Source organism: Capricornis sumatraensis, chromosome 1, assembly GCF_032405125.1.
Source record: "Capricornis sumatraensis isolate serow.1 chromosome 1, serow.2, whole genome shotgun sequence".
Lineage (NCBI taxonomy): Eukaryota > Metazoa > Chordata > Mammalia > Artiodactyla > Bovidae > Capricornis > Capricornis sumatraensis.
The window spans coordinates 6,920,926-6,944,280 of record NC_091069.1 but is presented as its reverse complement, the minus strand read 5'-3'; the positions used below and the strand labels follow the sequence as shown (position 1 = coordinate 6,944,280).

The following is a 23,355-nucleotide window of genomic DNA, read 5'->3' as shown; positions in this document are numbered from 1 at the left end:
GGATTTAGTCTCAGCTCCATCACTTACTGGGGCTTCCCTGGTGGCTCAGACAGTCAAGAATCCCCCTGCAATGGGGGAGACCTCGGTTCCATCCCTCGGTTGGGAAGATCCCCTGGAGAAGGGAATGGCTACCCACTCCAGTATTCTTGCCTGAAGAAGTCCATGGAGAGAGGAGCCTGGCGGGCTTTACAGTCCATGGCGTCCGTAAGGAGTTGGACAGGACTGAGTGACTTTCACTGCCATTACTTATTAGCTGTACCCTTGCGCAAGCCAGCCGATTGCTCTCAGTTCCCTTATCTATAGAGTGGGGATAACCCAGGGCCTGCTCCTTTGTGAGGATGAAACCGTGCCATGTGGAAAGCACTTGACACCTGGAGTGTTCAACTTGCTATCCTGTGACTAGCTCTCAGGTAGAAACTGGAAAAGCTGGAACCAGCTTAAAGGGGTGGCTTGCCCTGCAGTTGCCCATTCCTGCTGGAGCCTCAGAGTCCCTTGGGTGGGAGCTTCTTGAAAATACAGATGCCCCAGATTCTGATTCACTGGGGTCAGGTCAAGACACTTATTTTTAACAAACTTCCCCTTTGGAGACAGAGCCCCAGACCCACCCCCCTCCCCCCACTGCCCCAGCTTCTGACACTGGCATCTGAGCCTGCTTCCTCCCTATCACACCCCACTCCCCAGACTGCTGTCAGCTCTGAACCGGCTTCCCGTGGTAAAGAATCCCCCTGCCAAGCAGGAGACTCAGGTTCAATCCCTGGATCGGGAAGATTCCCTAGAGGAGAAAACGGCAACCCACTCCAGTATTCTTGCCAGAGAATCTCATGGACAGAGGAGCCTGGCAGGCTGCAGTCAATGGGGTCGCAAAGAGTCAGACATGACTGAGTGTGCACCCAAGCACACGTGCACTGACCAGCTGCTAGTGTCACACTCACCCTAGTGGGGCTTTGAGGGGTGGGGCCAGAGATGGCCCCTTGAGTTTAGAGCCCCCTAACAGGTGGGCTGGTCCTTGGGAGAGCCCATCTTCCCGGCCTGGTCCCTCTGCTGGCCCCTCCTTGCTGCCTCCATGCCTTTCCAGAGTGATTGTGACCCGCCTGGCACTCAGGGCCAAGTAGGCGCTGAGGCTGGGTGCGGGGCAGAGGGCGGGGCTGTCATGCTCAGGATGTCAAGGCTGCAGTCACAAAGGGGTGTGGGGCTCCCCACCAAGGCAACCAGGCCCAAGGCAGGGATGAAGGGCTGGGGGGTTCAGTTACTCGCTCTGGGCCTGGGAGGCTCAGATGGGTCAGGTTTGGGCTGGGGTGGCTCTGGAGTTAGAACTCGGAAGTCTGGGCAGTAAGAATGCGGTGGGCCTGGAAGCTGCGAGAACCAACTTTGAGCCTGCGCTCTGCTTCTGCGCGCTGTTTGATGCTGGTTAAGTCTCCTTTCTCAGGGCTCCATGATAGAATGGACAGTTGGGCTCCATCTGTGACTCTCGGTTGGGAGGGGGCAGGGAGGAAGCTTGTATTGTAAAACTTGAGTGAGGAACAAGGGTAGTTTGGGCAGTGATTTCACTGGCCTGATAGGATTTTACAATTTGAAAATGGAAAAAAAGATGACTTTGAATTCACATTACAAGATGTCTGCCTGGAGGAGGCATCCCAGACAATGTAATGGATTTTCTTTATTTTTTTTTGAAATTAGTTATTTATTTGGCTGTGTTAGGTCTTGGTTGTGGCATGTGGGCTCTCCATTGCCTCAAGCGAGATCTCTTGTTGAGATGTACGATCTTTTGTTGTGACTTGTTGTGACCTACGGACCCTTCAGCTGGGGCACGCAGACTTATTTTTCTCCTTAGCTTGTGGGATCTTAGCTCCCCCACCAGGGATTGAACCCATGTCCCCTGCACTGCAAGGCAGATTCCTAACCCCTGGACCACCAGGGAAATCCCAATGTAATGTATTTCTGCAAAGACTCCTCAACCAGGGATGGAAGAGCATCCTTCCTTGGGAAGTTAGAATATTGAGTCAGGAGGGTGAAAAATTTTTTCTATTTATTCTAAGGGTATGTGAGTTTTTAGAAAATGAATGAGGAACACCAGACTACCTAGAGGATTTCTAAGAAACCCTCCAGCCCATATATGCTGCAGACATTTATTGAGTATCTATTATGTGCAAGGCTTAGGAATTCAGTGTTGCAAGAGGCTTTGGAAGTCAGTGGCCCAGCCAGACCTGGAAAAGTCTTGGAGTCCAGATGCAGGGAAGGGACTTTGTCTTCCATGGACAGGAAAGAAAAAAAAAAAAAAAGGTAGAGGTGGATTTTTAGGCACCCCCTGAAAGATCTAGACTCAGAGCCACACTCACAAAGATTATAGAAACTTCCTGATTGAGGCTGCCCAAGATTTATCCTCCTGCCGTACAGGTGTGGAAAATGAAGCTTGGGAGAGGGGTCCGAGGCCAGGGAACCAAGTCTAAACTGGAGTGCCCTAGGGAGTCATGTATGGATGTGAGAGCTGGACTATAAAGAAAGCTGAAAAATAAAAGCTTAATGCCGAAGAATTGATGCTTTTGAACTGTGGTGTTGGAGAAGACTCTTGAAAGTCCCTTGGACAGCAAGGAGATCCAACAAGCTAATCTTAAAGGAAATCAGTCCTGAATATTCATCGTGGAAAGACTGAAGCTGAAGCTGAAACTCCAATACTTTGGCCACCTGATGTGAAGAGGTGACTCACTGGAAAAGACCCTGATGCTGGGAAAGATTGAAGGCAGGAGGAGAAGCGGACGACATCCGCATCACTGCCTCAATGGACACGAGTTTGAGTAAACTCGGAGTTAGTGATGGACAGGGAGGCCCATGGGGTGGCAAAGAGTCAGACATGACTGAGTGACTGAACTGAACTGAACTGAAGGGAGGATGCTACATAATATGGACAGATCTGGGGACTCAATAGCAGGTTGGGGACTTCCCTGGTGGTCCAGTGGCTAAAACTCTGTACTCCCAATGCAGGGGGCCCAGGTTCAATCCCTGGTCAGGGAACTAGATCCCAAATGCAACAACTAAGAGCCCACATGCTGCAACTAAGACCCAGCTCAGCCAAATAAATAATTAAAAAAAAAACAGTGGGGCTTTTCAGGGCACCCCACTGCCCCACCATAGCTTTCACTTCATTAGAGCAAACACACTTTAAGCACCTCCCGTGTGCAGTGTCCAGGAGGCACTGTAAATCTAAGCCAGGATATCAGTTTAGGAAAAAAGAATTTATGATAAATATTGTGAATATTATGCTATACATGAATACAGTGACCAATATTATGAATCAGTTTCTATTTACCGACAGCCAGCTCCACACACAGGGCTGAAGGCTCAACTCACAATATCCCACAGATGTAACCCTCGAGCATTGAGAAATGAGCAATTATTCTGTGCATCTGGCGGAAGTAGAGACTAAGGCTTGGAGAGGTTCACAAGGTCTTCCACCTGCAAACTCACATGTTCATCTCAACTGCTTCAGGGACCAATTCAGAATTTGTGTTTGGGAGGAACCTAGGAGAGGGCAACCTTTTCGAAATGGAAACTTCATGGACTTGTTCTCCTTATTTGGAGTGGCAACCCCTTGGCATTGTCAAGGGTATTTTTTCCTTTACTTTTTTTGGATCTGTATATTTTAAGGATGTTAATTGTTATGGGTAGAGTTAAGGCTTGAATAAGGCTCTCTCCCCCGCCTCTTTTTTTTGTAACCCAGTGGAAGACCCACAAAATGCTCTTTTTAAGCCTGCTCCAAATGAGCTGGTGCACAAGCCGGAGGTGGGATAAGCTCTGCGCTACGGCTCTTTAACGGCAGGGAAGTTCTCGAGTTAGGGCCGAAGCCCAAGGGGGCGGAGGGGCGGGGACAAGCCGCGCGCGGGGCGGAGCCCGAAGCGGCCCCGCCCTCAGAAGAGCGGAAGTGACGTAAGTGGGCAAAAGCGGCGCGCGCCGCGAGGTGTCGCTTCTAGCCGAGGTTGGACGGAGCTAGTCGTGGGCAGGTGGGGGGGTCTTTGCCGCCGCCGCCCCCCTCTTTTCCGCTTCCCCGTCCTCTTCTCCCGCGTCCCGGGAGCCCCCACCCGGGGTGAGTAGCGCGAGGCGGAGCGGGGTGGGGCGGAGACAGTGGCTGCCGGGAGAGGGGAGGCCCCGGACCCCAACCGCCTGGGTGCCCTGAGGCCTCCCCGGTTCCTCACGTGACCCGAGCGCGAGCGGGCTCGGCCCCACGTGCGCGCTCGCGGAAGGTCCGCCGGCCGGCCCTGGGCCCCCGGGGTCCCGGGGTGGAGGAAGGCTGAGACCCCGCAAGCCTGATCAGGGCACTGGCCCCACGCCGACCCCCGCCGCCGCAAGTTCCTTTCCCTGTCTGAGCCTGTTTCCCCTGTGCCAGACGGGTAAGGCGCGCACCCGCAAAGGAGGGTGAGTGTGACGATTCAGGAAAACCGCTCGGATCACAGTCGGGCACAGGGTATCGTGCCCGTTACACAGGCCTCGCTCTCATATTTCACCTTGGACCCGACCCCAGTGACGGCTCAACAGAGGTGCTATTTCAAAAGAGAGCCCGCCGGCCCCCCGAGCCCTTGGAGCCAAGGTCAGCCTGTTGGCAGAGAGGCTGCCATAAATCTGAAGGCCCAAGCCCTGCTGCCCAGTCAGCTGCGCCTCTCTGGATCTTGGTGTGTCTGTAAGACAAGGGTTAGAAACAGCTGGTGTCAGAGGCCCTGCCAGCGGGGCCGGGCTGTACTGCACGCGGTTTGGATGTATAGAGTCTGCTCAGTGAGATGGCCTGAGCCCCTGGGAGAAAGGGGACCTTGAGGGGGGTCAGAAGTCTGGATTCTGTCCTTGTTCTGTTCCTGGTTTCCTGTGTGTGTGCATCGCTCCATTTTAGTGAATGGTTTTTCTATGTGTACCAGGGACTATGGGAGGGTTGGAAGTAAATACATGTGGCATGCTTTGGTGGCGACCAGAAGCCCTGGAGTCACCAAAACCTTGAGGGTTTCTGTGCTTGCATGGCTGGAGGCTCGCTCCCCTCTGCTGCCATTGGCAGAGCCATGTGAGCGACTGGATTGACCACCTGCAGTAGCGGGAATAATCCCTTAGGTGTGACCAACGCGCCACGGTTTATAAGGGCCTTTCAGCACATTTTCTCATTAGATCTTCACACTTAGCAGAGAGAATTGATGAGCATATCATTGGACAGAGGTGGTTGTTTTTTTTCTTTTTTTTAAGATTAATATGTGCCCAGCAGTGTCTGGATCACTTTTCACTTTTATATCCACATTTAATCATCACAGCCCTCCTGTAAAGTCAGTATTGTTCCCGTTGTATAGATAAAGACACCTGCTTAACTGAGGTTGTGTCTTAGCTTGCACAGCCAGTGGGAGGCAGAGCCAGCGTTGAGACCTGGTTCATTCACCATCAGAGTTTAATCTCCCGTCTTTGTTGCGTCTTCCTTGTTTCCTCCTTTACGGCATGATTCCTTTAAATGTCAAGGTCCCCTGAATAATCTCATTTACAAGAATTCCACTGACAGGTAGTGACAGTTCAGACACCATTCTCTGTCACGGATGCTGGAAGAAGAGTAGTTGCTGGGGCGGCTGCTCAGGGTCACCCTGAACACCTTGGAGTGGGGAGATGACCATGAAGGATGCCCACACACATTCCACTCTGAGAAGCAGAAGTTCGCTCATGAGCAAAGGGTTTCTCTTCTCCTCTGAGCTCGTTCAGAGCACTCACAAAGCCAGACTGTGCCCAGGCCCCTTCGCATCCCTGCGGCCACGTGGCTCCTTCCTGTGATCTGGACCAAGTGTAGGAGGACTTCTTGCAGTTTGATCAATAACTCTGCTGTCCCCTCTGCCTCCTAGGGACCTCCTGCCCACCCCAGTCTGGATGCCAGGAGGTACAGTGTAGACAGGGCCCCAGGAGTCATGTTTACTAATGAATCTAAGCCGTTAGAACAAATGTCAAAGTCACCCTTGCCGTTTCCCAGCCCGGGTGTGCCTCCCTGGCTTATTCCCAGACTCTGCCTGTCAGTGGAATTCTTGTCAATGAGATCATTCAGGGGGCCTTGGCATTTAAAGGAATCGTGTTGTACGGCTTTTGGTAAAGCAAAAACTCATACTGTCAGTTAAGGGCTTCAGTGTTATCACATTGGAACGGGTACATCTTTGTAGGATTTTCTGAAAAGTGCAGAATGGCTATAGCCGCACAAAGGTCCTTCTTTGATTCCTTCAGCAACCAGTTAGTAAACTGCCCCCTTGTATCAGGTCTGAGGCTAAGGGTGTGTGAGGCAGTGTCCCTGCCCCCAGGAGCCATGTCTGCTGGGAGGAAAGGCAAACAACGGGGCAGAAGGGGAGAGTGCACCCCGGAATAATAATGATAATAATAATAGTTGGCCCACAATTATTCTGTTCATTTGATCGGCAGGGAATTTTGTTGAATACCTGTGAGCTGTGTGGAATGCAAGAGAAATACAGTGGTACGTTTCACGGTGTTGCCTCTGCTTTCTCAGGCAGCTCCCAGTCCAGTGGGGGGAGAGACTCAAGTACGGAAGCAGAAGTTTGTCTGAGGGGGAGCGCTGCTGTGTGGTGTGGAAGAGCTGGCTTTGGCGCTCTCCTTCCTGGGTGGTGATGGGGCCGGGAGGGACGCTGTGGCAGAGTTGCCGTGGCCCCTGTTGGCCAGGGCCGGGGAGTCCACTTGGCCTTGCCGACCCCACCCACGTAAGCCACCCCAAACCCAGTCAAGTCACAGGTGACATTCAGGCTGGCAGCCCCCTCTCCTGTCAGCTGTCAGGGAGCCACTGCCACTCTGCCGCAGCTAGCATGCTTGGGGACTGGCAGGTCTCTGCATCCTTTTGCCGTGCGTGTCCCTCAGGGTTGGAGGGACAAGAGCCCATTCTCACAAGCAGCATGTGACATCCTTGTTCTGATTGGGGGGTGGCAGCTTCAGGGGTTGGGACACGGGTGTGGGACACCGCCATGATTGGGGTGGGGGGACAGTATTTGGAACCCAGGACCCCCCAGCCTGTGACCCAGAGGGCTCTTGGGTGGGTGCAGTAACTGGAGCCCTCGTCACCGGGGTCCCGGGCCCCGCGCCTGCCCAGGGAAGCGGGGGATCGGCCCGAGAGCTGATTCAGGAGCCCGCAGAAGGGCCGGAGCAGGGGCCTCCGGGAGCGGAAGGGGCCTCTGAGTGGGGGACCTTGGCTGACCCTGGTCGGGCTCATGGACCTCTCGGCCTTCCTCTGATCTCGGAAGGCCCATGTGCGACCTGGCCCCTGAGAAAGCCCGGACCCATGGAGGAGGTGGCCCCCTGCCCAGCAGCTCTTACCTGCCAGGCCGGGCCCTCCCTGGTGACCCCACTCGCCGGTGGGGTCTCTGGAAAGGGCTGGCCACGGCAGAAGTGAAACTGCATCGAGGAGCCGTGTCTCTGAGTTGTTTGGGCGGGGCACGCCTGCTGCTTCTGGAAGGTTCCTTCTGGGACAAGTTCAGAATACAGGTGCGGGTTGGAGGCTGGCGACAGACACAGGAGTGAAAAATCTCCAGCGCGCCTCATGTTCTGCTCCCCTTCTCTCCTAGTCTCCAGACTGCGTCCTGCAGGCCCGTGCTGTCCCCAGGGCACCTTCCCGTGACTTCCTCTGACGCGTTCCTCGCTCTCTGGGGGTACCAGCTCTTTTGCAGGACTGGACCGGCGGGGCGGGAGCAGGCTTAGCTACAGCCCTGCGGAGTTCTGTAAAGGGGGCGGAGTGAAGCCCCCGGAGCACAGGGGCGCACAGCTTTCCTGTAGGACTGGGGGGCTGTCACCTCTGCACCGAGTGACCCCCGTGGGCTTGGTGCTGGGACACAGTGGTGAAAAGGCCCTGCCTGGGGGGCTTCCATTCCTTGGAGGGCAGACAGTCAGTAAACAGCTCATTTCAGAAAGAAACCCACACTCTGAAGGCAGCAGCCACGGGGAGTGGGTAAGGGCATGGAAGGAAGGCACCTCAGGCAGGCCAAGGCAGGCCTCTGGGAGGAGATGACACTTGAGCTGAGACACTGTGGTGCAAATGAGCTGCCCACGCAGGGAGGCCTAGGGCGTGGCAGGTGCACGGGCCTCCCGGCCTAGGGTAGGATGCGAGCGCGTGCGTCCACCCCCTCCTCTGCACGGGCCTCCTGGGGACCCTGACTGGCCCTGCCTTCCCACGCTGCCCCAGCTCAGTCCCCAGGCTGGGTCCCGCACATCCTCACCCTTCAGAAACTCAGCCGATCTCTTCCCTGTTGGTGACACGTGGCAGCCAGCCGGGCCAGCCCTCTGTGTGGGGTGCACGCTACGCCGTCTCTGCTCTGCCCCTGTCCCCATTTAGAGTGTTCCTTGTCCTCAGGGTCCAGCTCAGGGCTTGCCTTCTCTCAGCTGCTGCCTCATCTGCCATTCGGAAGGGACTTCTTCATCCCTCGAGTTCCCATAGCACTTTCTGTCTCAGCGAGAGGCCTCGTTTCTGCCTTGTGTTTGCATTGGTTCCATTCGGGGATTGGGCTGTATCTGGACCAGCCCTGTGCACGGAGAGCATCTGTAGACCAGTGTTGTCCATGACCAGCCCAGCCAGCGGGTGTGGGGCACTGTGGGCCTCTGTTCTGCTGCGGGGGCCTGGCCATCTGCCGGGTCTCTCACCCAGGAGTCCACTCAGCTGCCAACACCGCCTTCTGGAATCTCACGTCTCAGGCCACTTCTGCTTAACCCAGGGTAGTTGCAGCTTGCTGCCCTTTGGGCTGAAGGCTGAGTTGGTAGCCATGACCTAGAGGACCCCGAGTTTCCCCTTGGAAGAACCCCTCACCCTCGCGTCTTCCCAGTTGCCGTGCAGATGTTGCCCCCTCCCTGGTGTCAGCTGCTGTGTCATGTCCCCCGGCGCCCATTGTCTGCCCGCCCCGTGCCCCTCTGTGGCCCTCACGCACGGTGCTGTGTGTCCGCCTGCCTGTCTCCCTGTTTGCAGCACTGCACCCCACAGCGAGCCTGTCCACGTGCTAATGACCAAAGCTGGGAGGCGGGGTCCTTGGGGTCCCAGAGAGGAGGCTTCAGTCCCCTGCTTTGCTCTCCTTTAACTAGATCAGGATCCTGTCTACCGTGGGGTCAGAAGCCGCCAGGTCATGTGTCCTGTCAGGAAAGGAAAGCTGGAGAAGCCGGGATGCCGGGTCTCCTGCTGACATGAAGATAGCTCTGGAAAACCACTTGAATACAAGAGTCAGGAGGCCCTGCCCTCCGAGGGGTAGGAGCGGGTGGGGGTTGGGGGGGCCAGCCGCTCCTCGGCATCGGACAGAATCATGTGACCAGCAGCAGCCATGCCAGGAGACCGGGCCCCGAAACCTGACTGCTTCACCCACTTTCCTTTCCTTCTCAGGAGCCACCAGCGCTGAGTTTGGTGCCTGGGCAGAGACGCAGCTGCTGACAGCATGACGAGCGAGGTGATCGAGGACGAGAAGCAGTTCTACTCCAAGGCCAAGACGTACTGGAAGGAGGTCCCAGCCACCGTGGACGGCATGCTCGGGGGGTATGGCCACATCTCCAGCATCGACATCAACAGCTCCCGGAAGTTCCTGCAGAGGTTTCTGAGGGTAGGCAGGTCCGGTGTGCTCTCCAGGAGGAGAGCCCACGTCCACTACCCAGGCCTTGACGAGCGGGTGGGGCGGGCCAGCTCGTAGGCGTTGCCGCAAGGTCCCCCACCAGGAGCCGGCTATCACGCTGGGGCCTCCTGGTGCCGGAACAGAGCAGCCTTTTCGCAGACTGTTCCATTTTTCCAGAGGCAGAAACCGTTGCTCTCCTGCCGTGTTTGCAAAAATCTGGGCTATGGGTGTTGGCTGGTCTGCTGAACACAGGCTCCCAGTTTCTCGTCCTGCCACCGCCTCTGTGCCAGGCTGGCGGTGCTGTGGTCGGAGCCTCCCCAGGCCCGCCTCCCTCCTCTCCCTCAACACACACCACGGCTGCTGTTGCCCGCCCCTCTACCCGCGTGCCAGCCTCGCAGGTGTGTTCACTGAATGCCCTCTTCCTTCTTGCACTGCTTCTCTCCACGGTCCTTGTGACGGGAGTCTCGGGAGCGAGAGAAGATGAGTGCGTCTAGTCGAGTTAACACTTTTAAGTGGAGGGTGGCTTTCATTTCAGGAACACGTGACCCAGAAAAAGGCTGTGCTGTGCTCACGCCCACCGCTAGCCCACCCACGCCAGCCACCAGCCACTGATCCGAGTCGTTCTGGGGGGGTCACTAGGAAAGGCCCTTTGCAGAGACGGGGTCCCTCTGGCTTCTAACCCTTCTCTTCAGTCTGTTTTCTCTGCTGCTTCAGGAAGGCCCGAACAAGACGGGGACCTCGTATGCCCTGGACTGCGGAGCTGGCATTGGGAGGATCACCAAGCGGCTGCTCTTGCCTCTCTTTGGCGTGGTGGACATGGTGGACGTAACGGAGGACTTCCTGGTCAAGGCCAAGACCTACCTGGGCGAGGAGGGCAAGCGAGTGAGGAACTTCTTCTGCTGCGGCCTGCAGGACTTCAGCCCCGAGCCACAGTCATACGATGTGATCTGGATCCAGTGGGTGATAGGTGAGCCTCCCGTGCCTCTCTGCACCTTCCTGCCCATCTCTGCTCCTGGGGGTTGGGGGGCCAGAGGATCCTCAAATCCTCCCTCTCCAGGGCTTCACCTTGAAGGCTCATTTGTTTCCACGTTTTGTTTCAACTCAGTATCTGCTGCGACCCATTTGGGGGCAGTTTTTTGTTGAAAAAAATATTTAATTTTCAAGTTTTAACTGCACTCAAAGAATGTGGAAATCAGTTTTCCTAAGGAAGGGGTTTTTAGGGAAAGTGGAAGCCTTGGCCGCCCCCCGTGCTGTTTGTGGAGAGCGAGCCCTGCCCTGCCGTCCTGTCCTGCACCCACTTAGCCTGATGGCACACTCGGGGTGCTCTTCTCGGGTTGCCCACCTGGCAGCAGGCCTCCCCACTGCAAGCTGGGCGGCCCAGGCCTGCCGGGAGCCCATGGGAGTCCAGCCCTGAGTTCTGTTTGGGGTTGTAACGCAGGTGAGGAACTCAGCTGGGTGCACACCGCTGGCCCGGGCTAGGAAGGGTGGGTAGAGGGCAGGTGTGGGGCAGGTGGCTTTTGCACCCATTTCCGCTCAAAGTGGGGTTTGGTGAACCCCTCTGGGCTGTTGAGAGCCAGCACGCCCTGTGTATTCAGCACAGTCAGCGCTCAGGAAGTCAGTAGCAGTGCCGAAGGCCACGCAGGGGCCTGGCGGAGCCCGCCTCTCCCTGGTGACGGCCTTTGCCTCCCCCAGGCCACCTGACTGATGAGCACCTGGCCGAGTTCCTGCGGCGCTGCAAGCAGGGCCTGCGCCCCAACGGCATTGTCGTCATCAAGGACAACATGGCCCAGGAGGGCGTCATCCTGGACGACGTGGACAGCAGCGTGTGCCGCGCCCTGGATGTGGTGCACAGGATCGTCCGCAGCGCGGGCCTAAGCCTCCTGGCCCAGGAGCGGCAGGAGAACCTCCCGGACGAGATCTACCACGTCTACAGCCTCGCCCTGAGATGAGCGGGCCGGCGGAGCACGGGGCCGGTATGGGACTGGGGACTGGCGGCCGGGTGAGGCCCAGACGCTCCACGTTGATGGTTCAGGAGTGTTGAGTGGGGTCACTAAATACACCTGTCTGCCATCCACTGCCAAACAGGCTCTTTTTCAAAAAGGCATAAGGGAACCTGGTCTGGAGGAGTGCTGCTGGATGGGGCGGTGAGGCTGCAGCGAGGTGGGGAGTGGGTGACCCCTGGGCCACTGTGCTCCCATCAGGAGCAAGAGTGAGTCCCTCACCTCCAAGACACTGGCTGGCCCTCCAGCCACAGGCCTGGCTGCCTCAGGAGGAAGCGAATGACCCTTAATGCAGTTGCTGAGGACTGTGCCTCGGGGAAGGAGGGGAGCTGGGACTGTGGGGCCTGCAGCTCTGGACCTCCTGGCTGCCAGAGTCCACACGGCACCTGCTGGATCGTGGGGCTGGGGGCACGTCCACGTTCCTGGCGCTGTTGGGGGTGGGGGCATGTCCACATTGCTGGTGCTCTTGGCGGGGGTGGGGGCGTGTCCACATTGCTGGTGCTGTTGGGGGATGGGGGCATGTCCATGTTGCTGGTGCTGTGGGGATGGGGCCCTGGCCTCCTAACTTGATGGTCACCGCAGCCTGTGGCAAGGGGAGAGACCGGAGCATCACTCCCAGCTGTGCCTGTGGCTTCTCCTCGGGGGGGCATTTTCAGTTAAAAATAAAAGGGTGAAGCCTATGCCGGAAAGGCCCTCGCCCGTCTGGAGTGGTGCTCGTCTTTACTGGGACAGCCGTGTCATGCGGCTTGCAAACTGCTCTAAGCATGGCATCTTGTGCCTGCCACCCCTCCCTCCCGGCTGCCGGGGGATCCTTTATCCTGAACTCAGGGAAGGTGGTGTGTGTGTGTGTGTGTGTGAATGTTACACAAGGACCTTTAAGGCCAAGAGAAATCAGTTTAATTTTATAAATATATCCTTTAGTCACCTCAGCTTATCTCCAAGGCAGTTACACAATTCACAATGACCACCTTGTGTGACCCGCAGGCGGCCTGGTGAGGGCTCAACAGAGGGCGGAGGTTGGCTTTCAGCCTTGGTAGCTTTTCCCATCAGATGAGCCCTCACGATGTGAGACGTTTCAGAAAGACAGCCCACGGTCATGCATGATTGCTTTTTAGAAGGCGTGGTCCCCAAACCCCACGTTTGGCACAAACAGAGCTGCTGCCAGAGCAGAGCCCTGCCCCTTGGTGGGCAGGGTGGTGGGTGGCTTGGCCCGAGAGCTATAGAAGCTGGCCAGAGTTAGCTCAGCTCTCTCCCTACCTGCCCCAAAACACTTATTTTTTTGACAGAATCTTGAGTGAAGAGTCAAGGGTCTCTGCTGGGCTGCACCCCACAGGCCCCTCCTGGTGTTTCCACTCCGGCCGGGGCAGGCCGGCTTCCTCAGGAGGGCGTGGGCATGGAGCCCTCTTGCTTCTCTCAGTGCTTGGCACTCCCTCCCACCAGGAGGGTCTGTGCTTGTCCTAAACCCTGTCCCCGGTTCCACAGTGGGCCAAGGCTCGGAGTCGCTGCCAGGGGAAGCGGGGGCAGTCTCCCTGCAGAGAGAGGCCTTCCCCCGCTGGAGTGCTTGCAGCCGCCTGGTTCCACCCTGCACCTTCTAACAGGCGGACCGAAGGCTGTCCCCTCGGGCCCCCCTGGTACTTCAATCACCCACAGGCTGACGGGGCTGCCCAGACCCCGCCCCACAGCCCAGACGGTCAGATGTCGTCCTCGACGGCGCCACTGTGCTCACTGAGGAGGTACCACTTGAGCCTGTCAGGCAGAGGTAGGGCCTTGACCTTGGCGTCCACGGGCCATGGCTGAAGGTAGAGGCGGATGTACACGCGGCACAGGTGCTTGAGGGGCGGGGGGTAGCTCTCCAGCTGCCTCAGGGAGAAGTGCAGGGCCTGGATCTTGTCCGCCAGGCTGCCCACAGGGTGGATGTCGAAGTTCTCGGGCAGCTGGAGCTTCTGGGAGTTGGTCACCATGAGATCCAGCACGGTCTCCGCCTTGCGCAGCAGGTCCGCGTGGCTCTCATCCTCCACGCAGCCCGGGTGGGAGCAGAGCCTCTCGAAGACGATGTGGAAGCCGGACCAGCAGGATGCGCCGTGCAGGGAGCAGTTGTAGGCGGCTCCCGACTCCAGCAAGAAGCGCAGCAGGGGGAAGTGGAGCTTGAAGCTCTTGAGGCAGATGTGCGTGAGGGACTCGTGGGCCGGGCACTCGCTGGGGTCGGCGCCGTGGGCCAGCAGCAGCTGCGTGACTTGGAAACAGAAGCGGTTGATCAGCTGGGCCTCCTCTTTGTCGCCTCCCACCGTCTCGCCCAGCAGGAAGATAATGCAGGTGAACACTGTGTCCCCGTCTTTGGTGGTGGCCTTGACGTCCGCCCCTAGGAGAGCCAGGAGAGGGGAGAGGAGGTGGGAGGAGGCCTCGGCCCGGGGGCGCGTGGAAGGGTGGGGCTCACCTCCTAGGAGAGCCAGGAGGGGGAAAAGGAGGTGGGAGGAGGCCTCGGCCCGGGTGGCCTCACGGGCTGGGGGCCGAGCGGAAGGGTGGGGCTCACCTCCTTCCAGCAGGAGCCGGATGTTCTCGGCGTTGTGGACCTGCACCCCGTCACTGCTGGCCAGAGCATGCAGCAGGGCTGTCTTACCTAGTGAGGGAGAGCCAGTGAGGCGGAGAGTGGGGGCTGGGGAAGCCGAGGCCAGGCCAGGCCAGCCCGGAGGAAATACAGACCCTTGGGACCAGATAATGAAGGCTAAAAACAACTGCTCTTGGGGATCTCGCTGTGGCCTAGTGGCTAGGACTCTGTGCACCCAATGCTGGGGGTCTGGGTTTGATCCCGGGTCAAGGAACTAGATCCCATGTGCAACAACTAAGACCCGGTGCAGCCAAATGAAAGGAAACCAAAGCTGATCTTGGGCTTCCCTGGCGGCTCAGTGGTAAAGAACCCACCTGCCGTGCAGGAGACACAGCTTTGATCCCTGGCCTGGAAGATCCCATATCCGCGGAGCCACTAAGCCCGTGCTGGAGAGCCCGGGAGCACAGCTACTGAGTCCACACGCCCTAGGGCCCATGTTCCCAAGAGAAGCCTCCAACATGGAAAGCCTGCACACTCCAACCAGAAAGTCGCCCCACTCGCCACAACTAGATAAACGTCCACATACCAACAAAGACCCAGCACAGCCCCAAATAAACAAAAACAGAACACCAAACTGACCTCTCAGCTACGGCTGAGGGTGACAGGTTTCTGGCCGTTTTCTCTCCATTGACACAAACATTGGACCAGAAGGGCCAGAAGGATTTTTCTGGGCCCTGAGATGCTACCTGAGACCCAGCCTGGGTGGAAGGAAGCCCTGTCACTCAGGAGCTGAGCACACAGGTCCAGCTCCTGCAGACGCCCTTGTGGGGCCACGATGCACCGCCTCCCAAGCCTCTGTGAGTCAGCAGAAGGCACCAGCACACATCCAGCCATGCTCTGCCATCAGACGGGCTGCCTCCAGCCCGCCTGCCGAGCCATCACCCCAGCACGCCCAGGGTTACCTCACGGGGCAGTCTGGCCCCAGCCTATCCTGCTTTTCTCCCAGGAGCACCCACCATGCTTGTCGGCCGCATTGACGTCTGCTCCGAGGTCCAGGAGGCGTTGCAGGCAGGGCAGGCGCTCCGGCTCCTCGCTGGCCAGGTCCAGGGGGCTGCTCTCGTGGATCTGAGCCGAGAAAGCACAGCCAGGTTGGCCCTGGGGCCTGTGAGCGGCTCAGGGCCCCAGCCACATGCCTCCTTCAGAGCAGGGCTGGCTCTTACCCGGTCCCTCCGGTTGATGTCGGCCCCGTGGCGCACCAGCAGCTCTACCATGTCAGGCTGGTTTCGCAGGACGGCGATGTGCAGCGCCGTGTAGTAGGTGACCGGGTCTGAAGGCGCAGACACAGCTCACATCAGCCCTGCCCGACGGCACATTCTCACAGGATTCCAGGACCAGCCTGGCAGCCTAGCCCCAACGCTCCTGGCACCGTGAGGGGTCAGGACACAGCTGTCCTCGTCAGACGCTAGGGTGCTCAGTCAGGCCTAGGTTCGGGTCCTGGGGAGGCGTTCCAGTGAACGGACAAGGTACTTAATCTGGGTTTTAGTCCCTTTTGTAAAATAGGACCTAAAACAAGGCTGTGGGGAGGAACACCCACAAATGCTCAAAGCTGGGTCTCCCAAGTGACTGCAGAACGCCTCCCCCGCTCCTTGACCTCCCAGGAGCCCAGCCGCCTCTGAGCCTGTCCTCCAAAGGGGAGGAGAGACACGCCTGGTACGTCCTGTATCAGCACAAAAACCCCATTCGGGAACAAGTCAGTCCCGAGTGTCTCCTGGCTGACCTTGCCTGCCCCCCCAACCCCCCACCCAGGGCAAAACAAAGAGGGAAGGAAGATGGCTCCATCAGCACCTCCCGGGCACACCAGCTAGACGCCAACACCATCAGTCCGTGATTTATGCCCAATGTGTCTTATCTGTTTCCCCCCTCTCCCCGTGGCAGGAACCAGCATGCAACATGGCTCAGAACCAGGGGCAGAAAATTACTTTCCCTTAGCTCTGGGCACAGCGCCAGCAGCCCCATTTTTGCATTAATGGAAGCAAGGATTTAGCTGGGAGCTGGGGGAAAGTCTGCTAAGTCAATCGCCTGATAGGAGCACCGACAGACTTGCTCCTGATCAGAGGTGGTTGAGGGCCTCTGGGAAACTGCAGGGGGTGGGAGGCCACCCAGTGTGGGTTTCCTCAGGCATCACCCCTGAAGAGATGAGGGCAGAGCCTGGAGGCTTGACTGCCCACCCCCGGCAGGCCACACTCAAGCCATCTATCCACCCCAGCCCTCCAGGCTCCGGCAGACCTTCAAAGTTGAGGTTGGCTCCATTCCGCAGGAGCACGGCGGCTGCACGCGTCAGCCCCAGCTCGGCCATCTTCAGCAGGGCGTTGCTCACGCCTTCCTGGTAAAATGGAGAGTGGGCTTTTCTCTCCAGCAGCTCGGTGAGAACAAGGATGCGGCTCTCCTCGCTGGTGGCATAACTGGGCCTGGGGCAGGAGAGAGGAGCAGCTGAGAGTGGGACAGGTTGGCTGGGCACCCTGCGGGTAAGTGGCCTTGGTCTCCTGCAGTCACCCCCACTTCGCCCCCACCCCCACCCCAGGCAGGGCCCTGGCTCCATGGGGCAGAAAGTCTCTTCCTAAAAGGTTGGTGGGAGAAAGAGGACCAAGCTGGATCTTTTCAATGGAGCAGACTCCAGGTTTGCTGAGAAAGGACTGGGGCTGTCATCAACCTCCTTCCAAGTCACCCATACAACCTGGCCCCTGACTTAGGTACAAAGCCTCATACACCTGCGCTGTTGGCACTGAAAGGAACCCTTGCGGCCAAAGGCAAGAACCAGACACCGACTAACCCGGGGCTGCAGAAGGTGCTGCACCCCAGCTCAGGCCGCCCCGCAGCCAGGGCGGTCAGAAGACCTCCCAAAGCCCGGTCACACTCAGAGACGGTTCGGTCCACCAAAGGCAGAGGGGCCCAGAAAGCCCTTTGCACCACAGCCCCAACCCGCCTACCCGCCCTCGCCAATTCCAACTGATGCCCAAAACACACCCCCGATCCCCCCTCTCCTCGGCTCTTTTCTCCGCTCCACGTAAGGCAGTATATACCACTTTAACCACTGTCAGCCTCTCTCTGGTAGCACGATCACCACGAAGGGTGAGGGTTTTAGCTCGCCGATGTAACCTCTAAACGATGCGCTTTCTGAACAGCCTTCCCACAGGTTAACGTACGACAGACCCGCGCCTGTCTATACCCAACGAGAAACTCCGGGCTACAGAAAGCTCATCCCGCGCCGCGTTTACCGATTACATCCTGCTCCTCTGCAGCTCCAGGTAGAGGGCACAGGACCGGCAGGGCGCAGGGTGGGGCGCTGAGGCCGAGGCCCTGCCGCCACCCCGCCCCACGGGCCTCCCTGAGCGGGCCGCGGCCGCCTCCACCCATCCCCGCCCGCCCTCGGTCTCATCTGACAGATGAGGACACCGCCCGCCATATTTGTGGGGACAAGGAAAGGGGTGCCGCGCCGGTCTGAGGCGGGGAAGGGCGCGAGTTACCCGTCCAGGGGCTCCTGCCGCTCGGGGTCCTGGATGCCCAAGGAGCCCAGGATAGCATCCACGAGCGGCTGGTACTCGAAGATAATCCTCCGGAAGCCATGCAGGAACGGCATGGCGGCGGCCGCACCTTCCACCGGGGCCGAGACGTCGACTGGGATACGTCGCGGATCCCGCGGTCCTGACCAGGTTCGGCCGCTCGCTGGGTCCAGTCCCCCACCCCGCGCCCGGCCCGGTGCACCGCCCAACCCGGGGCTACGCGCCGGAAGTCACCCGCGCGCTTCCGGCCCGCTCAGGCCCCGGGGAAGGGATCGCGGCGGCGGCGACAGCGCCCTCTGCGGTTTCGGAGGATCGCGGTGCGATTGGGCGCGCAAGCTAGGGGTGCCTTGGGGGGACAGCTCCGCAGGACTGGAGGGCGCAGACCGGCAGCCAAGTCGATCTCAGCCCTAGGCCCGGAAGCTCCTTTCCCGGCCCGGCCCAGCTCCGCCTTGCTATCCCGCTCGCGGCCGCTGGGCGCCGTCCTAGCTCCGCCCATTGAGCGAGCACACACCGGCCGGATCCTTGCCCAGCTCCCAGGAAGGACCCCCGGTGCCCCCGACTTGGGTGGGAGTTGGGTCGGACCACGGTTGGGCCTGGCTTTCACCTTCTCCCCAGGCTGACTGGACCACACCTACCCTGACGGGCGATGGGGACGATTCCTTAGCCCTTGCAACCTACTGGGGCTTCCATTTTCTGCCTTGATGGACTCAATGAACTTTACTTTCTTCATCTGTAAAATGGAGATAATCAAACCCACGCAAGATCTTGGGTCAAGAGCTCTGTTACTGTCAGTCGAATCTAACAGGAATGAGCCCAAGGCTGGGGCCACTTTTCTAAGGAGTAGCGTCTGGCCTTGGGCCTCGCATTCGAACGTCCACACCCTCGAGGCCCAGGGTGGAGCCCTGATGCCTTCGTGATTCTGGATAGCTCGTCGTGAAGGGGTGCGCCAGTCCCAACCGCTCAGGTGGCAGCCTTGGTCTCCCATCGCCCCCCACCCTCCACCACGTGGGCTTGGGAGTCTCTCCCACCTGACACTGGTCAGGGACAAGTCTTGAAGGAAGTGGAAAACGTTTAGAGATGAATTTAAAGACAACCCCATATGCCTACAATTAAACATAAAAAAATGGGTAGAGTAGGGCTCCCCCATCCCCGACCCCGGCCACCAAGAAAAACGCAATCCAAAGCCTTCCAGGCCAGCAATGGGGACCCAGCAGGGTCCAGTATGCAGCAAGGGCTGGACAATTGCTTGCTTATAATTCTTCAGTTCACAAGGTTGTTGTGCAGATCAAGAGATGAACCTTTAAAATCCCCATCAGGTTTCAGAAGACCTAATTTTGCTTCCCCCTCCATTGCCTAAAGGAGCAAGAAAAGTGGTAGGGGGATCAGTAGGGAATCTGCCTGTAATTCAGGAGACCTGGGTTCGATCCCTGGGTCGGGAAGATCCCCTGGAAGAGGAAATGGCAACCCACTCCAGTATTCTTGCCTGGAGAATTCCACGGACAGAGGAGCCTGGTAGGCTACAGTCCATGGGGTCGCAAAAAGTTGGACACGACTAAGCGACTAACACACACACACACACACACACACAGAGTCCAAAATTTATTTTACTCACACAGAAGCGGAGATTTCCAGCTTGTCATGTACAATCGGAAGACTGGACACCTGGGCCCAAATTCCTGTCTGGCAACAAGATCCCTCTGGATGGGGCCCTGGCTCTGGCGCACCTCAGTCTCCGCAGGAGTTCCCTTGGGAGTCTGGGAATGTTTGCCCCTTTTTGAAGGATTCACACCCCACCCCTCAGTTGATCCCGGGGCCCTGAATGGCACAGGCACCCCCAGGTGACCCCTGGATTTCACAGCCCTGTTTGACCCCAAGTCACTTGCTCCATGGCACAGGTGAGGGGCCTAAGGTGCCTGGAGAAGGCTAGAGCATGTGGTCAGTAACCGCAGGAGGCCCATCTTCTAGACCATTCTATAGGGTCCAGGGCAGAACTGGGATGGGTGGACTCAGCCTGGCCCGAGGCCAGCCTCGACCCTGGCTTCGTTCATTCCTTGAGGCTGTGACAACAAAGCACCAGGAACCGGGTGGCTTAAAACAACAGAAACCTGTTCTCCCCCAGTCCTGGGAGCCAGAGCTCTGATCTCAAAGTGTCCACAGGGCCATGCTCCCTCTGAAGACAATGGAGAAGGTTTTTAGCATCTCTGGGCAAGGCTTATGTCGGTATCACCTGATCTCTGCCTGGACGTGGAACAACAGACTGAGTCCAAATAGGGAAAGGAGTACATCAAGGCTGTATATTGTCACCCGGCTTATTTAACTTCTATGCAGAGTACATCATGAGAAACGCTGGGCTGGAAGAAGCACAAGCTGGAATCAAGATTGCTGGGAGAAATATCAATAACCTCAGATATGCAGATGACACCACCCTTATGGCAGAAAGTGAAGAACTAAAGCGCCTCTTGATGAAAGTGAAAGAGAGTGAAAAAGTTGGCTTCAAGTTCAATATTCAGAAAACTAAGATCATGGCATCTGGTCCCATCACTTCATTGCAAATAGATGGGGAAACAGTGGAAACAGTGACAGACTGTATTTTTGGGGGGCTCCAAAATCACTGCAGATGGTGATTGCAGCCATGAAATTAAAAGACGCTTGCTCCTTGGAAGAAAAGTTATGACCCACCTAGACAGCATATTCAAAAGCAGAGACATTACTTTGCCAACAAAGGCCCGTCTGGTCAAAGCTATGGTTTTTCCAGTGGTCATGTATGGATGTGAAAGTTGGACTGTGAAGAAAGCTGAGCGCCAAAAAATTGATGCTTTAGAACTATGGTGTTGGAGAAGACTCTTGAGAGCCCCTTGGACTGCAAGGAGATCCCACCAGTCCATCCTAAAGGAAATCAGTCCTGACTGTTCATTGAAAGGACTGATGTTGAAGCTGAAACTAATACTCTGGCCGTCTGATGCAAAGAGCTAACTCATTGGAAAAGACCCTGATGCTGGGAAAGATTGAGGGCAGGAGGAGAAGGGGACAACAGAGGATGAGATGGTTGGATGGCATCACTGACTGGACGGACATGAGTTTGAGTTTGGTGATGGACAGGGAAGCCTGCTGTCCACGGGTTCGCGAAGAGTCGAACACGACCAAGCACCTGAACTGAACTGATCTCTGCCCGCCTCTGTCTCCATGCATCCTTCTTTCCTGCATCTGTGTCTGTGCCCAGATCTCCCTGTCTTTTCTAAACGGCACCAGTCACTGGATTGCGGGCCCACCCTAATCCAGTATGAATTCACTGTAACTTGATTACATTTGCAAAAACCTTATTTCCAAATAAGACCATGGTCATAGGTTCCTCAAGATTAAGATCTAAAATATCTCCTTGGAGGATACACAGCCACTCCAGTGGATGACCCCAGGTATGGCCCTTCTGGATGCTGGGCCTCAGTTTCCCCACCTATAACTCAAAGGCCTTTGGCTCTGACAGAGTTGGAGCCAATGAAGAGATCCTTGATGCTGCCAATGGCCTCTACCAGCAAGAAAAGAATAATTGTCTAGTGATTAGAACAGTAACAATCACAAGTTAACTTTTATTTACTGAGCCCGTTCTATAGTAATGTTTGACATACTTATCTTTATATACCCTCCTAAAGGGGGTGACAGAGGATGAGATGGTTGGATGGCATCACTGACTCAATGGACATGTATTTGAGCAAATGCTGGGAGATAGTGAAGGACAGGGAAGCCTGGCGTGTTGCAGCCCATGAGGTTTCAAAGAGTCAGACATGACTTAGAGACTGAACAGCAATAAGTAGGTGTTGGTATTACACCCTTTTCAACAAGGAAACTAAGGCTCAGAGAGATTTGAGTGCTTGCCTAATGTTGCACAGCCGGGCTAGGTAGTTAACCCAAGTTTGGGGGTCTCTTCCATATACCTGGCCTCCAGGGGTCAGGTGCCTGCAGCTCTTCTGCTTCTGGGCCTGAGAGGGTCTGGACATGCAGAAGGGAGGGGCTGACCCCTGCTCTGTCCCAGCCCCTGGGCACCACACCATGGAGCAGGCCCTGTCGCCTGCCCGTCTCCCAGACTCCTGTCTTTAGAAAGCTCCGTGACCCATGACCTCCTTCCCGTCAGCAAGGGCAATCCTGTTTCCTCCATCTGCCTCCCATTAAGGCTCTGTCACTCAGAGACTCTCGTTTCAGCTCTGAACCTTCTCTTTTTTCCCCTGCCTCTCACTATCCTGCCAGTCCAGCCACTTCCTGCCACCCAACTCCAGGTTTCTTAGCAGGCGGTGGGCCTAGGGCCAAGCACCCAGTGCTCAGACCCTAGCAGGGTCTGTCCCTGCCCCCTCCTCCCCAGGGAGTTTGGGAGTTACTCTGAGTACCTAACACACAGAAAGGGATAACCTTCATATATAAAGAACTGTTGAAAATCAACAAGAAGAAAACGAAAACACTAAGAGAAGAATGGTCAAAGGACATGCACAGGCATGTCACAAAGGATGAAAAAGGGTCGACCAAAATAAAGAGAGAAGTGTAGTCTCTCCAGCTTTTCAACACTAACAGCGAAAACAGCTGACATATGGGACTTACCACATGCTCGATTCGGCTCTATAGAAGCTCAGCAAAGTAAGTTACAGAACACTAGGTACTGTCTGATCCCACTTGGGAGAAAGTGTGTGTGTGTACATGTGTGCATGGGAAGGACTAATTCTTCTGTTTATTTTTAAATTTTTGGTTGTGCTGCGTGGCATCTGGGATCCTTGTTCCCCAACCAGGGATCAAACCCACACCCCCTGCATTAGAAACACAGAATCTTAACCATTGGATCACCAGGGTAGTCCCCAGGAGCAATTCTCAATGGTCCCGTACTGAGATGTTAGCAGTGATTATTTCTAGGGGCTGGGATCAGGGAAACTTTGACCTTCTTTGTGCTTCTGTGTTTTTTCCACCTTCTTACCAAGGACTGGGTCTTACCTGAGACTCAAAATGCTAAACCAGCCAGAGGCAGGATCCGGCCCTGAACACTCTTACTCCTGGGGTTGAAGGGAAGACCGTAGAGAACCAGAGCATGGTCTGTTCCCAGAAACTTCTCTCCTCCTGGGACTCCCCTGGTGGCCCAGTAACCAGGACTCTGTTCAGGGGGCCCGGGTCCAGCCCTTAGTCGGGGAACTAGACCCCACTTGAACTAAGGGTTCACATATGGGAGCTGAAGATCGGGGATTCCGCGTCCTGGGACTGGGACCCAGCGCAGCCAAATAAATAAATTAATTTAAAAAACTTTTTCTCCCAACTTCACCCAGGGACATCCTTCCCAGCACACAGGTCACCTCCCCCGAGGCCCTCCTGAACGCCCCCGCCTCCCCTGGCTGCCCTCCCCTGGCTGCCCTCCCCTGGCTGCCCTCCCCTGGCTGCCCTCCCCAGTCCTCTGGCGCCGCAGGGCCCAGGTTGACCGCATGAGTGGCACACTGGTGACAGCGGCAGCCTCTGGTGGAGCGCGTCCTGGGCCCGTGCATCAGATTAGAAGCTCTGCATGGCTTCCCTTGGGGCTCAGCTGGTAAAGAATCAGGAAACCTGAGTTCGATCCCTGGCTTGGGAAGATCCCCTGGAGAAGGGAAAGGCTACCCACGTCAGTGTTCTTGGGAAGTATTCCTGGGCTTCCCTGGTGGCTCAGCTGGTAAAGA

The 23,355-nt window shown here is 56.9% G+C and overlaps 2 protein-coding genes and 1 non-coding gene across 8 annotated transcripts; 2 read left to right on the top strand and 1 right to left on the bottom strand.

Moving 5' to 3' along the window:
- Positions 1-2,936: 2,936 nt before the first annotated feature.
- Positions 2,937-3,009, top strand: TRNAG-CCC (transfer RNA glycine (anticodon CCC)). The gene has a single exon. It is a non-coding gene; the product is annotated as a tRNA-Gly (tRNA).
- A 966-nt stretch (positions 3,010-3,975) lies between these two features.
- On the top strand, positions 3,976-11,979 carry NTMT1 (N-terminal Xaa-Pro-Lys N-methyltransferase 1). 3 transcript variants are annotated; one of them, XM_068981033.1, is made up of 4 exons: positions 3,976-4,078; positions 9,353-9,566; positions 10,290-10,542; positions 11,268-11,979. In XM_068981033.1, exons 2-4 carry the CDS (start codon positions 9,405-9,407, stop codon positions 11,522-11,524), a joined length of 672 nt encoding a protein of 223 aa, XP_068837134.1. In that variant the 5' UTR covers positions 3,976-4,078; positions 9,353-9,404; the 3' UTR covers positions 11,525-11,979. The 3 variants fall into 3 exon arrangements, with proteins under 3 accessions (XP_068837134.1, XP_068837144.1, XP_068837138.1); XM_068981043.1 differs by lacking the exon at positions 3,976-4,078 and having other exon boundaries at positions 9,470-9,502; XM_068981037.1 differs by lacking the exons at positions 3,976-4,078; positions 9,353-9,566 and adding an exon at positions 9,789-9,973.
- Positions 11,980-12,599: 620 nt separating this feature from the next.
- On the bottom strand, positions 12,600-17,862 carry ASB6 (ankyrin repeat and SOCS box containing 6). 4 transcript variants are annotated; one of them, XM_068976200.1, is made up of 6 exons: positions 17,645-17,862; positions 16,407-16,588; positions 15,341-15,447; positions 15,137-15,245; positions 14,106-14,192; positions 12,600-13,934 (listed from the first exon to the last, which is right to left on the bottom strand). In XM_068976200.1, exons 1-6 carry the CDS (start codon positions 17,755-17,757, stop codon positions 13,267-13,269), a joined length of 1,266 nt encoding a protein of 421 aa, XP_068832301.1. In that variant the 5' UTR covers positions 17,758-17,862; the 3' UTR covers positions 12,600-13,266. The 4 variants fall into 4 exon arrangements, with proteins under 4 accessions (XP_068832301.1, XP_068832319.1, XP_068832310.1 ...); XM_068976218.1 differs by having other exon boundaries at positions 12,600-13,808; XM_068976209.1 differs by lacking the exon at positions 14,106-14,192.
- Positions 17,863-23,355: the final 5,493 nt, after the last annotated feature.

Bases quoted from the DNA above. Each gene is read 5' to 3' on its own strand.
- ASB6 (XM_068976200.1), bottom strand. From the start codon at position 17,757: ATGCCGTTCCTGCATGGCTTCCGGAGGATTATCTTCGAGTACCAGCCG. The intron at 15,448-16,406 runs GTCTGCCGGAGC...CTGCGCCTTCAG, and splicing joins AGCCAACCTCAACTTTGAAG to ACCCGGTCACCTACTACACG. The intron at 15,246-15,340 runs GTAAGAGCCAGC...TTCTCGGCTCAG, and splicing joins ACATCAACCGGAGGGACCGG to ATCCACGAGAGCAGCCCCCT.
- NTMT1 (XM_068981033.1), top strand. From the start codon at position 9,405: ATGACGAGCGAGGTGATCGAGGACGAGAAGCAGTTCTACTCCAAGGCC. The intron at 9,567-10,289 runs GTAGGCAGGTCC...CTGCTGCTTCAG, and splicing joins TCCTGCAGAGGTTTCTGAGG to GAAGGCCCGAACAAGACGGG. The intron at 10,543-11,267 runs GTGAGCCTCCCG...TGCCTCCCCCAG, and splicing joins CTGGATCCAGTGGGTGATAG to GCCACCTGACTGATGAGCAC.